General features: G+C 45.8%; 1 protein-coding gene across 3 annotated transcripts in view; it reads right to left on the bottom strand.

Annotated features, from left to right (window-relative positions):
* The window catches only part of Taok3 (TAO kinase 3), a 189,010-nt gene that overhangs the window by 42,669 nt on the left and 128,770 nt on the right, over window positions 1–17,571 (bottom strand). For all 3 annotated transcript variants that reach the window (XM_038345127.2, XM_038345129.2, XM_038345128.2), the window contains 2 exons: window positions 12,186–12,353; window positions 6,916–7,122 (listed from right to left, as the gene is read on the bottom strand). In XM_038345127.2, coding sequence (XP_038201055.1) covers window positions 6,916–7,122; window positions 12,186–12,353 — 375 coding nt within the window. The remainder of the gene's footprint in view (window positions 1–6,915; window positions 7,123–12,185; window positions 12,354–17,571) is intronic.

Below are 17,571 nucleotides of genomic sequence, written 5' to 3'. Positions count from 1 at the left end.
AAGTTCCCCAATCAATGTAATGAGCTATTTAAAAATAAGGAGGATGTGGCTTGGGACCTGCAGCCCAAACACAGTGGTGTGTCACCTTCATTGTTCCTTCAAGACTCAGGCTCGCAGGGTTTACCTGCTGTGTGTGGTGCTCGGTTTCTGAGTTGGGCATGATTTCGGAGTAGCCACTGAAGGGTCAGTTAACGCAGTAGCACTAGAAAGCCTGCTAGTGCCCTTGAGGGCTGAGGGCTGACGTCTCTGAGGGATGTTTCTATGAGACGAAGGGCAAACACCTCGCTGCACTCTACCAAGACCAAGTATGTGTCTTGGTGGTGATTTACCTTTAAAATGTCATTGTTGGGGCTGGAGAGGCAGGCTCAGTGGGTCGTGGGACTTGCCTCCCAGTGTCAAAACTTGTGTTTAACTGACTCCCGTGGGTTGTCCTGACCGCCACAGACACTGTGGCACACACATACACAAGTACACTAAATAAGGAGTAATGAGATATTATCATTCAGCAACACGTGAAATAGTGCCTTGAAATTTCTTTGGGACTAGGGGCCCATTTTAAGTCCATGTATTTTAATCTGGCAAATCTACACGTGTGCTCATTGTAAAACACATCAGAAATATTTCCACAGATTAAAAAAAAAAAAAAACCGATGTTGATCTGTGGGCAGAATTCCAGCTGCTGACTGCTCAGCGCCCTCTTACAGTATATGCAGTAAATCTGCTTTTCCTTAAATTGTATGGTTAATTAAAATTTTTGCTTTGTAGCTCGGACTGACTTGAATCTGCAATCTTCCTGCCTCAGCATCCTGAGTACTAAAATTACAGGCAGGTGCATATTACACCATGGCCTTTTTTAAAAAAATTACATTTTTATATAATAGAGTGAAATAAATCACACGAGAGGAACACTTATGTCCTGGCATTACTGTGTGTGCACGCATGTGTGTGCGCGTGTGTGTGCCAGCACGTGTGGAGACCAGAGGTCAATAGTGGTGTCTTCCTCTATTGTTTCCAACCGTGGTTTTTGAGGCAGCAAACCCTGAGATTCTCCTGTCTCTGCCATCCCACTTCCAAGATTACACGTATGTGCTGGCAATGGATCCTGGGGATCTGTGCGTGCTGGTAAGCACTCCATCAATGGAACTACATCTGCACCCCTAAGACACTGCTTTTATTTAGACAGAAGCTTTACCCAGGACAGAACTGCCTCATGGCCACATGTCTAGAAGGATATGTCTGAGGAGATTGTGAGAAAATGATGTTTTCTCTTGGGTTATTTAACAGAATTCATATTTGTAATTCATTGAAGTCTGCTACTCTGTTGTGCCAGAAGCTGTACATGGTGACCCAGGTGACACAACCCATGGGTGTGACCCGAAGCAGCTTTTCTCTGACCATAGGTACCCTCGCTGACCTGTCTGTGGACGAGGGGCCAGCAATCTCACTGTGCCTCATCTGCTCACTTCAAAATACCACGCTTGCTTTTTTGAGACACGGGTCTCTCTGTGTGGCCTGCACTTGCCTGGAACTCAGTATGTAAACCAAGCTGGCTTCAGACTCAGAGAGATCCCCAGGCCTCAGTGCTGGGATTAAAGGCATGAGCCACCGTGCCTGGTTTCTGACGCTGCTAGATGGAGCTGGAAGGGAAAGGCGGATCTGAACCAGAAAGCTAGGGAGGGAAGATGGCAAGGAGCAGGCTGAGGACAAAGCCATGACTGCAGGATGCTCCTGCAGCGTCATTCCTTCCTTTCCTCTCTGCTGCATGTGAGAGGAAGCAGCAACGACTCAGGCCCTCTGCACCACAGAACAGCCGGGCTAAGGAGCAAAGGGCACTGAGGACACCCTCGCCTCCTGCCAAAACATTGGGGAAAGCTGTTCTCTGGTTTTCAAAGAGGGCCACAGGGTTGGTGAGATGGCTCGGCAGGTAAGGGCACTTGCTGCTGAGCCTGATGACTGGAGTTCTGTCCCTGGGACCCACATGGTGGAAGGGGAGAACTGATGGAAATCTGTCCTTTGACCTCCACATATGCCTTCTGGTGTGCAGTGCATGTGTGCTCATGCACACACAGACACAGACATATATACTAAATGTCACAGGAATGAGTTCACACCCATGGCCTGTGCATAGATTCTACATGGGACACAAAAGATCAGAACATATTAGTGACACATATGGGTAAAAATGCCATAACCAAATCCATTACTTTGCACAGGAAAAGGAATCCAGCGAATATATACTAAAGCAGGGTATACTAAAGAAATGATCAGTTACTAGAAGTGACACAAATATTCTCGTGGTCAGTAAAACACCTTTTAAATTTTGAGTATTTCAATTGTATTGCAAACAGTTAAAATGAATTGGAATTCATAGTTTTAACATTCCATTCTTGAGACTCATTTGCATGTAAGTAAATACATGTGCGTATGTAAATAATTAAACTATAATCAATGCACATTTAGGAATTTTTAAAATGTGAGTTTGATAGGATGGTCATCTTCCAAGATGGCAGGTGGGTCACTTTTCGACCTGCTGGCCGACAGCAAGTGCAGCACAGAACGGGAATCTGTCCTCCGCCTATGGTTAGAGCACCGCACGTTCTGCTTGGTTGTAAGGATTTTCTTGTATTTTAGTGTCAAACATATTACTGCCTCCTTAGGTGTTAGCAGACAAACTCTATTCAGGTAGCTCCTTCAAGCCTTAAAGGCAATACTGGAGATGTCTACCCCTTGAATTTGTGTTTCACATCCCTGACTGTCATGCTGTTGTGTATCTGGCTCTGAATTTGTCACTTACTCCCTCACGTGGTCTGCATTTTCGGACAGTCTACCTTGTCCCAGACACCCTTCCCGACAGCGGGAAAATTCACGTTCCATTCAAAGATGATAGATAAGTTAATCTATTACATATGTGTGAATGTTCTAAGGATTAACAGTTTTTATATATGTGTATGTGGGGGTGTGCATGCGCATGCCACATGTGTGCTGGTGCCCTCAGAAGCCAGAAGAGGATTTCCAATTTCCTTGGAGCTGGATTGATACATATATACATATATGTTATAATACATAAATATGTTTTTTCTGATGTTGGGGATTGAACCCGGGACCTTGCACATGCAAGGCAAGCGTACACTACTGAGCTGTATCCTAAGCGCTCTGTCTTATTCTTTTTAAATTTTGTTCATGTGTGCTTGCTTGTATGAGTTTCCGTGCACTATGTATGTGAAGGCGCTCTTAAAGTCCAGAAGAGGTGGTTGGGTCCCCTGAAGCTGGAGTTATAGATGTGAGTTATCATGTGGGTGCTGGGATCCAAACCCAGCAATCAGTGCTCTTAGCCAGTGAGTGCTGTTTAGTTTTGAGGTGGGGTCTTCCTGTGCAGCCAGGCAGGACTTGATCCCGTGACTGTGCCATCGCAGCCTCTCGGATGCTGGGATGGCAGAGGATGACAGGCTTACACCAAACCTGGTGCATAATGTGACTTTATTGACTGGCAGATACTAAAACGGAAACAACTAGGACAATGGGACGAGGACTAGAACAGGCTTTCCTGAGACTGTGGACACAACCCCGGCACACGGGACTGTCACAGGAAATCACAGCCTGGGCTGTCCCTCCTCTTGGTTGTTTCAGTGGGGGCGGAGCCCACTGTGAGTGGGTGCTGCTCGTGCACGCCCCTCCCTGTCCACATCCGATGGCTCAGGCAGGAGCAAGCGTCTAGACCTGGCTAATCTGAGGGGACAGAGCCATCTACGGAGCCTGCTAAGGTGCCCAGAGGGCCTGTGCCTCACTCTGGTCAACTTCTGAGCTATACATCCTTCTTTTTCTCATCATCCCAGGGGAACGGGGAAACTATAAAACCAAAACCCAGGCCCTACAGAGTGGTTAAGAGCACTTCCTGCGCTTGCAGTGTGCCTGGGTTTGGTTTCCAGCACCCACACAGGGCAGCTCACAGCTGGCTAGCTGGGACTTCAGCTCCAGGGGCACCTGGACGCACATGTTAAGCAGACAGTCATTCAGCCTCCACACACACACAAACACACACATAAATAATAATAAATTCACAAACAAAGGAGGAAAGCCTGTCTTGGCTCTGCTTCCTGGAAAAGTGTAGCCAGGAGGCACTCAAAGGTCTGACTCTCCATGGGTACAGTGTGGCTGTTGTCCATCAGCCTTGGGCGGGGCTTCTTGAAAAATTGCCTTTACTGAGAAATCTCAGGTGGACTGAATCTACCTACTGTGATAGAGAAAGGCAGACCTTCTCCTGGCTGGGGTGGGTATGAGGCTGCTGCTTCCCAGACTACAGAAACAGAGGCAGGAGGAGCACTTGTCACAAGAGCAATGCCTACTGAGCCGTGGCTCTGCAGTTGCAAAGATCCACTGCACTGCTTCCTTTATGCCCCATACACAGGGGACCCCAGCAGGTAGTAGAGGAGACAGTCGATGCCTGTGAGCACCCACGAATACAAAAGCCTTCTTCTGTTTTCTACATTTTTATGTATTTTATGCACCCCCAGGCTCCACCCTCTTTGACCTTTGCCCTCTTCCTTGACAGGTAATGTTCCTCCTGCCCCAGGGCCTTTTGCATTCACTGCTCTTGGATTCATTCCTCTCTCTCATCCCAAGCTATGAGGCTTCCATTTGTCTGTGAAATCTCAACTGTCATCTTGCGAAACCTCCCATTGTTCCCTAGTTGAGTAAACCTTCCTGTTACCCAGAACAAATTTTGCAAGAACACTACACACAAATGGCTTACTTAAAAAAAAATAAATAACCGTGTGTGTGTGTGTGTGAGTGTGCATGAGCGTGCGTGCACACAAAAGGTTAAGAACACTTGCTGCTTTTGCAGAGGACCCTGATTCTGTTCCCATTACCCATAATGACCTGCAACTCCAGTTCCAGGAGGGTCAGGCACCTGGATTCCATGTGTACTGCATGCACATGTTACATATATACATATATGCAAACAATACATGAGACACTCATATACATGAAATAAAAATAAATGAAATTTTAAATGACCAGTGACCTTTCTCTATAATTTCATATGGTGGAAGGCTGACCTCGAGTCAGAGCAATGACTCTGAAGTAAGCCTTTAACGGTTTTCATAAAAAGTTTCAACTTTATGGTTGGTTTGTATAAAATGAGCATTCTGCTGGCTAGATTTCTGTCACCACGTCAACTGACAAACCGCCTTCATCAGACTGGCCTGTAGACAAGTCTGTGAGTTAGGGCTCCACCCACTGTGGGCGGTGCCAGTCCTGGGCTGGGGCTCCACCCACTGTGGGCGGTGCCAGTCCTGGGCTGGTCGTCCTGGATGCTATAAGAAAGCAGGCTGAGCAAGCTATGGGGAACAAGCTAGTGAGCAGCCTCCTTCTGTGGTCCCCGCATCAACTCTCGCCTCCAGGTTCAGCTCTTGAGCTCCTCCCCTGACTTGCATCAGTGATGGAGTGTGATCTGAGAGCTCCCCAAGTTGCTGTTGGTCTTGGAGTTTATCACAGCAACAGAAAGAAACTAGGACAGGCGTCCTTAATCAGAACCATTCATTCAGAGGTCAAAATAGTCAACAGGATAAGCTAGCTTGCCTGCCGCCATGCCCCATGGGGGAAAGACAGAATCAGCGCCTGCATGCCTTCCTCTGATCCCCACGTGTTCTGATCATGCACATGTGCGCCCTACCCACAAAACAAACAAACAAACAAACTCTGTAAATGTAGTTAGCTGGCAGAGAGCTAGCCTTAGGAAAATTATAAACAATAATAAATTCTGTTGCTGTTTTGTCTTCGGCTTTTCATTTTGAGACAAGGGTCTTGGCAAGCTGTCGATCTTGCACTCACTCTGTAGCCCGGACAAGCCTTAGACTTGCCATCCTTCGGTCTTAGCCTCTTGAGTCTCTGGAATTAAAGATGAGCCACCAGGCCTGGCTCTGAGATTTCTCGTTCACACCTGGGAAGCTCTGAATGCCTGAGATGTGGAGGTAGCTGCTTTCTTTACAGGGGGTCTTTTCCTCTGTAAGGATGAGCTGCTCTCCTGAGGCTCCAGAGGCAGCTTTGACCTTCCTTCATTCCTTCCTTCCTCTTCTTCTTCCTCCTCCTCTTCTTCTTCTTTTTGTTTTTTTTTTTTTTTTCTTTCAAGGCAGGGTTTCTCTGTGTAGCTCTAGCTGTCCTGGAACTCACTATGTAGACCAGGCTGGCCTCGAACTCACAAAGATCCATCTGCTCTGCCTTGTGAGTGCTGGGATTAAAGGCATGTGCCACCACACTCAACTTTCTTTCTTTTTTCTTTTTCAAAAATTTATTTATTTATTTATGGGTGTAGGTGTTTTACTTGCATATGTATTGTGCATGTCTGATGTCTGTGGCCAGAAGAGGGTGTCAAACCACCTGATTAAAGTTACAGATGTTTGTAAGCCACTATGTTGGTGCTGGGAATTGAACCCAGGTCCTCTGGAAGAGTAATCAGTACTTTTAATCTCTGAGCCATCTCTCCAGTCCATTTTTTGTTTGCTTTCCTTTCCTTTCCTTTCCTTCCTTCCTTCCTTCCTTTTTCCTTGAGGAATTCGCTCTGTAGTCCAGGTTGGCCTACTACTTTCAATGTACCACAGGGCAGTCTTGAACTTCTGGCAATCCCCCTGCCTCAGCCTTTCAGAGGCTAGGATTCTAGACACCGTGCTAACGTGCTCCATTGGGATTTCTTTACCATTCTGCTGGAGGGTGCCAGCTATCAGAGCAATGGGAGAGGGTGAAAGCAGGAGGTGCAGCCACAGGGTCTTCTGCCAATCCATCAGAAGTCTTCTTCCTGTCTTTTCATCCCCTGCTTTGGTTGCAAAGAGGAAACCCACCCTCCTGAAAGCAGCACGTCCTGAGCTGGCTTTGCTGGGACCACCCGACCCTGGCTTATGAGGGCCCTGTGATACCTACCTTCTTGTGTACCATGGAGGAGCTGGAGTTGACAGTGCTGTCATCCTCTTGCATCATGACGAGCTCAGAGCTGCTCTCGTCCATGACCTCCTGCATGCTGTTCACACTGCTGCTCCGGCTGCCTGTGCTCACTGACATGCTGGGGATAGAGTGGATGCTGCCCAAGCTGTCCACCTCCCTGTTCAGGTTGCTTCCATGTTCACTGTCCTGTAAAAATGGGCATTGGGATTAAAAACCAAAACACCTGGAGATCAAGTGCTGGCCTCCTGGCTGGGCCACTGAGTATTAAATCTGCAGCAGCAGACTGCTCTTCTGTTGGTGGTGCAAATATCGTGTGTGTGTGTGGGTGTGTGTGCGCGCGCGTGCGTGTGCATACACATGTATAGTAGACACAGGTCAGCCCTGAGTGTTGATCACAAAGAGCCATCCACCTTGAATTTTGTGACAGGGTCTCTCACTGGCTGGAACTCACTAAGTGCGTTAGACTGACTGCCCGGCAGCTCCAGGATCCTCCTGTTTTCTGCCTCCCTGGAGCTATTTGTAACAGGTGCTAAGACTTCTGGCTTTTTTTTTTTTAAATATGGGTTCTGGGGATGGAACTGAGGTCCTATTTTAAATGGAGGATCTTTGGGGACACTCTACCATGACCTGACACCTCACACTCACTTCCTGCCTCCCCAGGGCCACTCTCTTCATGGCTCTTAAGACTCCAAATGCTACCATCCCAGGGCTTCCCCATCACACATGACCATGACACTGTGGGATTGCTCCCAGTACGTGTCACGAGTCCAGGCAGGTTCTTTGGGAATCTCTACAGTGCCGCAGCCGTTGCCCGAACTGGCATGCAGTGGAGAAGCTCTTTAGAGGGGACAGCGGTGTGTGTGCTACCCTGTAGGACGTTAGTGCATAACTGCATGAGGTGGGGGAGAAATTCAACTGTCCGAGCTACGTAATTAAATCTTGTCTCCCTTAAGCAACTCTGTCATGATTTCCTCTGTGATCTCATTAAGAATATCTATGAAATAATATTGGTACCCTCTCCTGTCAGGCCAGAGACTAACAGTGGATGGGGTAAAAGTATGAAGTCAGCAGTTATGATCACACAAGAGGCTCCTCCCCCACAAGATTAAATTCACTAAGTCAATTTAGTTACAGAGAAGCCCTGTTTTCAAACCCTACTGTACACAAACAGACAGTAAGTTGCTACGGAGACAGGAGGATACAAGCGATCACTCAGTGATACAAAATGTAGACACTACAGCACCTTTTCCTTTTTGTTTTGAAGACAGGGCCTCAGTATGTAGTCAGGGCTGGCCTGGAACTCCATCTTTAGACCAAGTTAGCCTTGAAGGCACAGAAACCAGCCTGCTTCTGCCTCCCCGGTGTTGGGATTAAAGACTCCTGCTTCCACGCCCCACTATTAACACGTCACATTTTAATGCATTCATTTTCTCAATTAGTGGGATACTAATTGTCTATACTGATCAAGAGATTTTTATAAAGTTCAATTTCTATTTTTGAATTTCTTATTGGTAAAATAATTGTTTCATTGAAAGTTAAAAAATAACACTGACTTCCTCTCTTCCTCACTATTTGGTTATTTTTCTAAGCTTATCGTGTGTGTATGTGCGTATGTGTGCATGTGTTTGCGTGTGCATGCTACAGCACATGGTGGGCTTGTGGGGGTCAGAGGATAATTTCAGTTTGTTCTCTCCTTCCACCATGTGGGCCTGAGGGGTCTAACTCAGGCTGATGGCATGGACCTTTGTCAGCTGAACCATCTAACTGGCTCTCATCCTGAGGGGTCTAACTCAGGCTGATGGCATGGACCTTTATCAGCTGAACCATCTAACTGGCTCTCATCCAGTTGTTTGGCTGGTGAAAGGCTAGAAACTCATCTTTCCTTTGAGAACTCATGTGTACATGGTGTCAAGAGACCCCTGAATAACCTCAACCCACCCTTATTCTCTTAAGCAGGCCCCAAATCCACAATCCTCCTGCCTCAGCCTTTAAGTGCTGGGGTGGTAGGCATGTACTGCCATGCCCAGCCTCTCCCTGATGCTCACACACTTCCAAGCCACGTATGTTCAATTGTTTAGTCCCTTTATGATGTGGGATTCCCTTTGTATGCTGTGAACACCATTGGTTAATAAAGAAACTGTCTTGGCCTGATAGGGCAGAGTAGAGCTAGGCGGGGAAAACTAAACTGAATGCTGGGAGAAAGAAGGCTGAGTCAGAGAGAAGCCATGTAGCCCACAGGAGTCAGACACCAGAAGTTTAACCAGGTAAGCCACAGCCTTGTGGCGATACACAGATTAATGGAGATGGGTTAACCTAATATGTAAGAGCTAGCCAGTAAGAAGCTAGAGCTAATAGGCCAAGCAGTGATTTAATTAATACAGTTTCTGTGTGGTTCTTTCAGGTCTGAGCTGTTGGGTGGCCGGGAAATGAACAAGTGGCCTCCTACAATATCCTTAAACCTCAATTCCATCACTTTCTCTTTTATTGAGAGCCACATGCTAGCAAGTCTACCTTTTCCCATTCCTAGGGACCCAGCCCTCACCTCTTAACTCATGGGTGGACTGGTGGCTGCAGCCAGGATGGTCCTCCCAGAGCACAGAGCTTACCTGAGTCTAAAATGGACCAAGCCCTGGGTGGAGGAGGCCCACAGCCTCACCACTAGCTGAGGCTTACTGACAGCGAAGGCTGCTGGGGGAAAGAGTCAGTTTTATGATGTGACCCCTGCAAGGTTGATGAGCTCCAGTGGATCACCTTATACTGATGTATACATAGGCGGCATTAATTAGATGTAGTAGATAAATTAGAGAGAGAGAGAGAGAGAGAGGGAGAGAGAGAGAGAGAGAGAGAGAGAGAGGGGAAATTGGGAGTTTAGGGGTGTGTGGTGGCCCCCAAAGGGAGTGGCACTCTTAGGAAGTGTGGCCTTGTTGGAGTAGGTGTGGTCTCCCTGGAGGAAGTGTGTCACTAGGGGGTGGTGCCCAGTGTCTCAGTCTACTTCCTGCTGCCCGCATATCAAGATGTAGCATCTCCTTCTCCAGCCTGCACGCCACCATGCTCCCTGCCATGATGTTAGCAGACTAAACCTCTGAAACTGTACACCACCACCTCAATTAACTATTTTCCTTTATAAGAGTTGCTGTGGTCATGGTGTCTCTTTACAGTAATAGAAACTCTAAGACAGAAGTTGGTACCAGATACTGGGGTACTGCTATGATAGGCCTAACCACGTTTTTGTTTGAAGGAATTTGGATTTTGGTATTTTGGGTTAGGAAAGCAGCGATTAATGGGCCATACAGTAGGAGCATGGAAGATAATGGTGCTGAGAATGGTCTGAATTGTGACGATCAATGTTAGTATGACCTAGAGACTGGTCTTATGATATTTTTTAAGAATGTGAATGCTTTTTGTCCTTGTATGAAGAGTCTGCCTGAGGCTAGAGTGAAGAGTTCTGAAATGAGCACGTTGGCCGAGGAAATCTCAAAACAGCCTAGTGCAAACTCTGCCATGTGGTTATTAGTGTTAACTCCAATGAAGGTTTATAACGAAAAGGAGCAAGCTGAGCAAATAAAAATATAAAATGAGAAAAGGGGCACCAGGAAGTAGAATTAGAGCTAAATCCTGTGTTCAAGGAGATAAACGGTTAAAAAAAATGGAATAGAGGGAGCAGTGACCTCAGGGCAAGATCCCACCCAGCTAAATTTCCAACTTCTGAAAAGGAATTAAAGAAAATCTTAGAGCCAGGTATGGTGGTACAGTCTCTAATCTCATCACTGGGAAGGCAAGGCAGAGGCCGGTGGCTGAGTTTGAGGTCAGCTTGGTCTACAGAGCAAGTTCCTAAACAAGTCAAGCTTAGGCAGTGAAGGAAATCATGGAAAACCGAAAGCCGGTAAAGATGTAACTGAACAAGGGGGCCATTTTCCAGCCACTGTAGGCAGCAGAACTTGGCAGCTTTGGTCATATGGTTCTGGCTTCAAGGATAGAAGAAAGGGGTTATAAAATCTTCCTCCATAACTAAGGAACACTGATGAGACCAGGCATGTGTCAGCGTGTCCCTGAACGGAGGCCCAGTGAGGCCATTGAGTGAAGCTGTGAAGGTGAAGCCTGGGTTGCCTTGTTGAACCCAAGATGTTGGAGATGCCAGAGCCATGGGATCCCTGCCAAGGAGAGCTGCTAACAGGGAGTGGAGCCAGCCCAAGAGACAGAAGTGTGTTATAGTCCACAAACCTGAGGAGATTTTTGATATCAGACATGGAGATGCAGAGTTTGGAGTTTGCCCAGCTGGTTTTGGTCTTGCTTTGGTCCTGTATTTTCTCACTGTGTTCTCTTCCCCATGTTTTGGAATGATAATGTATATCCTGTGCCATTATATGTAGGAAGTATGTTATCTGCTTTTTGATTTTGATTTTACAGGGGATTACAGTTAAGAGATCACCATAAGTCTCAAAAGAGATTTTAAACTTTAGATTTTTAAATAAGTTTGAGAATGTTATAGACTATGGGGACTTTTGAAGCTGGACCAAATGCATTTTTGCATTATTATATGGATACAAGTTTTTGGGGACCAGGGAGTGGAATGTGGTGGTTTGAAAGAAAACGGAGTGGCACTATTAGGAGGTGTGACCATGATGGAATAGGTGTGGTCTTGTTGGAGGAAGTGTGCCACTGTGGAGGTGGGCTTTGAGGTCTCCTATGCTCAAGCCACATCCAGTGAGTAGGTTCACTTCCTGTTGTCTTTGGATCAAGATGTGATGACTCTAGCACCATGTCTGCCTGCATGCTCTCAAACTTCCCCCCATGAAGATTATGAACTAAACCTCTGAACTGTAAGATACCCCAATTAAATATTTTCCTTTATAAGAGTTGCCGAGGTCATGGTGTCTCTTTATGGCAACAGAAACCCTAACTAAGACTAGGAGGGTGGGTGGAATGGTCTTGAAAGAGCTGGAGGGGGAACAGGGGCTGAATGTGACCGAAAGGCTTTGTATGCATGTGTGGAATTCTTAAATAAAAATACATTTAAAAATTCATGCTGTGCCCATTCATGAATGCCTACTCTACCCCATGATACCCCCGGCCCCTGCATAGCACTACCCCACCCCATACTGGAGCTGGACCCCAAGCTCTTTTTACTTCTGCCTTAAGTAAGAATTGCTGTGTTTGTGTCTCTGTCCCTCTGAGTGTTCCTCAGGGGAGAGAGGACCCATTCTGCCCCCATTCTCCAAAGTCTCCTAACTGAAACTGGGGGGACCTACCTCTTCTTCCTCTTGTGACTCATTCAAGGGTCCATTTCGAGTCTCCTGGAAGAGAATCTTCTTCATTTTTCTGTATTGCAGGTTGTCCAACTCTCGGACAGCGTCTTTTGTCCTCTGTATGAGGTCAATGAGCACCCGTGGCGGCCGCTCCCTCCGAATGAAGTCGTGCTGATTGACAGGGGAGGAAAACATAGATGGTGAGCAAGCCTTATCTTCATGAGCAATGTATCCATATAGATAGGCAGGGAAGAGGGAACAGGTTCACAGGCCTTAGAACTAAATGTGATCTTGAGGCTGGTGTCCCTCATGGGGACTCCCTCTTACAAAAAGATAAGGCTTCTATATTCTGTCCCAGGCTCCCCTTTGCAGACTAGGCTCTAAGGACTCCACAAGAAACTTTTTGTTTGTTGGTTTTTGTTTTGTTAAGTACGGCAGTGAACAATTTTAATCCCAATACTTGGGAAGCATAAGCAAGGGGTCTCTGTCTCTGTGAGTTGGAGGCCAATCTGGTTTACATAGTGAGTTCTAGGCCAGCCAGAGCTATACCATGAGATTCTGTCTAAGAGAATTTCTGTTTTTAATTATATATATTTATGGTATACAATGTGATGCTTTGGTACAAATGGTGAAGTAATAGAAGGCAGTTACTACACCATCATTTCCCATTCTCCTGTATGTAGCAAAGGTGCCTAAACCTCGCTATCTTCAAAATTTGTATGACACCTACAGTTTTTTTCAGGTCAGACCTTAGGTCTCAATACTGAGGATGCTGTATAAGTAAAATACCTCAGCCTCCCCAATTTTCTTTTACATATTTATTTGTATGCGTGTACACACGTGTATCCAGGCCAGAGGACAACCTGCTGGAGCCAGCTCTCTCCTTCTACTATGTGGGCCCTGAGGATTAAACTCAGATCTTCAGTCTTGGTGGCAGGCCCCTACTGTGCCATCAGGCCCAAATCTCATTTCCATCTCTGAAACCATCTTTCTCCTTTTTAATCTGTACCTTTGATTTTAAAAAGCCATGCAAATTCTGCATGTACACAATGTTGTTTGGTGCCTTTCTCTGTATATCTGGTTTCTCTTACTTGAAGAACACCGTACAGATTCATCCATGTTGTCACATATCATATGATTTCTCTCTCTCTCTCTCTCTCTCTCTCTCTCTCTCTCTCTCTCTCTCTCTCTCTCTCTCTCTCTCTCTCTCTCTCTCTCCTCTTCTCTTCTTCTTTGAGACAGGGTCTCCTGTGGCCCAGGCTGGCCTTGAACTCACTATGTAGCCCTCAGATTTCCTGCCTCCACTCCCAAGTGTTGAGCTTGCAGCCGTGTGGCACCATGTCTGGCTGGAACTCCACTCCCAGGCAGAAAAAGCAACTGTATTGTGTGCGTGTTCCTGTGTATGTGTGTGAGTATATCACAGTTCCCTCATCTTTTATCCCACTAATGGACATGTGGGATTGTTTCCGTACCTTGGTTGCTATGGGTAGTGCTATAGCAATTATGGGATGCAGACAGCTTTACAAAATAAAGAATTCCATTTTTTATAGATATGAACCTGGAGGAAGGTATGCTGGGTCAGAAGCAGTCCTTTTGTTGTTGTTGTTGTTTGTAGTTTTCTTGGGGAACTCCATGCTGATTTCCACAACTGTCACATCAATTAACAAAATATTCTCTTTGCTCTTGAATAATATTATCCTCTAAGATTTATTTTATCACAAATAATGTAATAAAAATCACTAGAACTTAGGACTGTAGCGATGTCTTAGTGGTTGGGAGCACTGGCTACTGTTCTAGAGGACCTGAGTTCAGTTCCCAGCATCCACTCTATGGTTCACAACTATCTGTACTCCAGTTCTAGGGGATCTGATGCCCTTTACTGGCCTCTGTGGTCATGGGATGCACATAGTGCACATATATACATGAAGGCGACCACTGATACACATAAAACAAACAAAATCTGCAAGAAAACACTAATCACAAGAACCTTAAGTAACGATGGACGGATCTGTCCCTTCCAAAGCTGAGAAGGGACGAGCTATCCCTGCCACATTTCATTCAGCCTCTGCCTCTCACCAGCCTTGTTTCTCTTTTTGTCAGACACGCAGTGAGGAATGCTGCATGGACTGGCTTACTGGTCATACAACTGAGATAAAAACATGGCAGCTCTTCAGTCTACCAGAGGCCAGGGCTGCTGCGAGGCTGTCACCCATTAAAGAGCTGGACAGACAAAAGCAAGGGATCAGGGTCTCTGAGGGCTGCACCCCACCCCATCCTCTGTCACGATCGGTAGTGAGCAGCAGCTGAGCACACATAGGCAGAAGCTTCTGAGGTTTCTTTTTGAGATCAAAAGGGCAAGATGTGTAAGGAAAGAAAAGTGTTTGTCTTTAGCCGATCGCTCTCCTTCCAGGTCTGGAATAAGGAACTGAGTCCTGGAGTTGTGGCGGTCATTTTGCACCAGGGAGGACAAGGGACACAAGCTGTGGAGAAGGCAGAGAGAGGGCTGGGGGTGAGAGGGACACTGCTGAGTCACACGTCGGATGTGAGGGTACTCTGTCTCAACATCCCAGACCTCACACTATGAGATGAATCAGCCCTCACCTGAGTTTGCATCTGAAACACAGAAGCCCTCAATGCCCGTCTACTGCGTAAGGACTGTCTCCCTGGTCCTGCTTTAATTCCAGACCTGGTCCTTCCTGTGCACGGCACATTCTAGAGGATGGCTGGTCCTGGCCCTGCAGCTGCCACGCCTGTGTTTTGCTCAGATCCTCTGTCTGCACGCTTATAATCCCAGCATCTGGGAGGCAGAGACAGGAAGGTCTCTGTGAGTTCGAGGCCAGTCTAGTCAACATAGTGAGTACCTCGCCAGGCAAAGCTACATATTGAGACCCTGTCTCAAACAACAACAAAATAATAACCTTATTGTTCTTTGCAATGTTTAAAGGTTCAAATAATATAGAAAATGGTTAAAGGAGGGTAAACAAGAGAATTCCAAATTCCATCATCTAGAAGAAAATATTGTAAAATTTGGGAGGTCAAATTAGGTCTTATCAATTCCTCCTCTCCCCACCCCAGAACAAAGGCTTTTTTTTTTAAAAAAAAAATTCAAATGGGAACCATATCATACATTCTAATTTAAGTATAATCTATAAAGTTGAAGATGTACATGAACTAAACAGAATTAGAAGAGAGTGCAATAAAGTAATTGCTTCATTTGAGTTATAATTTTTTCACTACCAGCATTATCTGTTCCTAAATCTCCTTCTAAAATTAAGGAGATTCATGAATTTGAGAGAAAACCCTGGGAGGGGGAGAGCTGGAAGGGAAGGGAAGAGGGGAAATTATGTAATTATATTTTAATTTTGAAAATTAAAAAAAAAATGGAACAACCCGGGTACAAATGTGATCTTTAATAAATAAACAAACCAGTAAGTAAATGTAATTAGATTAAGGAGAGGGTTGTCAAGATATCAATGGCTAAGATGACTGTCACCAGGACTGGTGATGGCCTGGGTGTGACAGCAGGGACTCGCACAGTGGAAGAGCGGAGAGCAGGTGGCGTGTGCTGGGGCACGCGTGCTCGTGTGCACACATTCTCTCTCAAGGTAAATATGTCTAAATATGTCAGTGTAACAAAACATGCCAAGAAATAAAGAGGAAAATCACACAAGGCTTAAGAGAGTGGGGTTATCTGTATCAAAACACTATATTTTATCTGAAAAATAGGAACATTAACACACTGATTAATGTTTTCTGGTCCTGGTTTTCTCCACTTCTTTTTATTTATTTCTTCTTTTTATTTTGCCACTATTTATCACATCACACTGTGGTTCTCAAACATTTTGATAATTTTTACCTTAGTTCTATATTTAAATTATTCAATGTAAACGTGACATTTTAATATCAGGAAAAGATGGTTTATCAAAAAATATCTTTGCATGTTTTAGTGTCTTTCTTAATTTCTTTCTTCAGAGATTTGAAATTTTCTTTCTTTTTTTTTATTTTATGTGTTGGGGACTAAGTCGGACAGCTGTGAGCCACCATGTGGATGCTGGGGATCAAACCTGGGTCCTCTAGAAAAGCAGCCCATGATTTTTTTTGTTTTTCTTGTTTTGTTTTGATTTTTAAGACAGGGCTTCTCCATGTAGCTCTGACTGTCCTAGAATTTGCTTTGTAGAGCAGGCTGGCCTTGAACTCAGAGATCCGCCTGCACCTGCCTCCTGAGTGCCGGGCTTAAGGCGTGCGCCACCACACCCGGCTCCTGCACCTTGTACTCTCAACTAAGTGTCTAGCCATCTCTCTAGTCCTGAGACCCGAAGCTCTTATTGCAGAGGTCTTTCACATCCTTGGTTAGGTTTACTCAGAAACTCTTTTCTTGATGTTATTTTTTGAAGTGTGTCCATGATCTCTTCCTCAGTCTGCTTGCTCCTGGTAAACATAAAGGCCTACTGATTTTTATAGTTGATTCTGAGTTAACAAAAGTCCAGTACTAGGCACAAGAAACCTTCTTTATAACGGTTGATCAGGGTAGTCTAAGTGACTCCCCAAACAATATAGATTATATACGTAGCCCTAGGTTGCCTCTCAAGGGTTGAGGGTAGACCTCTATTGCTGAAGACACCACACACTCAGGACACCGGAATCATGTCATTTGAGCTGAAACTGACCTGAGTGTCTCTTTCCTGTGACCTAGCTCCCGTGGTTCCAGAAATTACTATGTAAGTGCCAACAGAGGGAAGCAATTAAACAGACCTAGCCAGCTGCACATATGACCTAGCACTTAGGAACCATAACAATCACCAGCATGGCAGGATATTACACCTTCATGGCCTAAGAAGTGGAACTCACACATTGGTGGCAACCAACAGCTGTCCAATTTTTCCTAAGGCCCACTCAGCAAGGGGGAACCATGCCTGGGATTAGAAACCTAGCCTGGGAGTAATGAAGTCCTAGCGACACTTGGCCAGGCCAGTGTAACTCCTTACCATAGTCTAAATCTTCTCCTTGTACCCACAGATAACAATGACTGGCATCCCTCATCACAGGAAACTACAACTGGACACAATGCAGCATCCATAGACACGGGTACCCATGTCCCAACTTCTATATCCACATCACAGCTCCTGCATCTGCGGCTCAGGGAACACCATGGAAGAGAGGGGGAAAGACTGGAAGAGGAAGAACACCAGGAAGTCTCTTGTGAGACAGTCTCTCCTAGAAAAGGCTACATGGACAAGACCAGAACAATGGCAACATGAAGGGACATGCTACCGTGAAAGAGAGAAATTTCTCGTGAGGTCGCACCCCTGGGCAAAGAACTGCAGGCAACAGCTGACTACTGGGAGAAGGAGAATTAGCCTCTCGGGGGGGAGGGGCGAGTCCATCAGTG

This window comes from Arvicola amphibius, chromosome 10 (genome assembly GCF_903992535.2).
Source record: "Arvicola amphibius chromosome 10, mArvAmp1.2, whole genome shotgun sequence".
Taxonomy (NCBI): Eukaryota; Metazoa; Chordata; class Mammalia; order Rodentia; family Cricetidae; genus Arvicola; species Arvicola amphibius.
The sequence above is the reverse complement of the archived record's forward strand: the minus strand, read 5'-3'. Positions and strand labels throughout refer to the sequence as shown.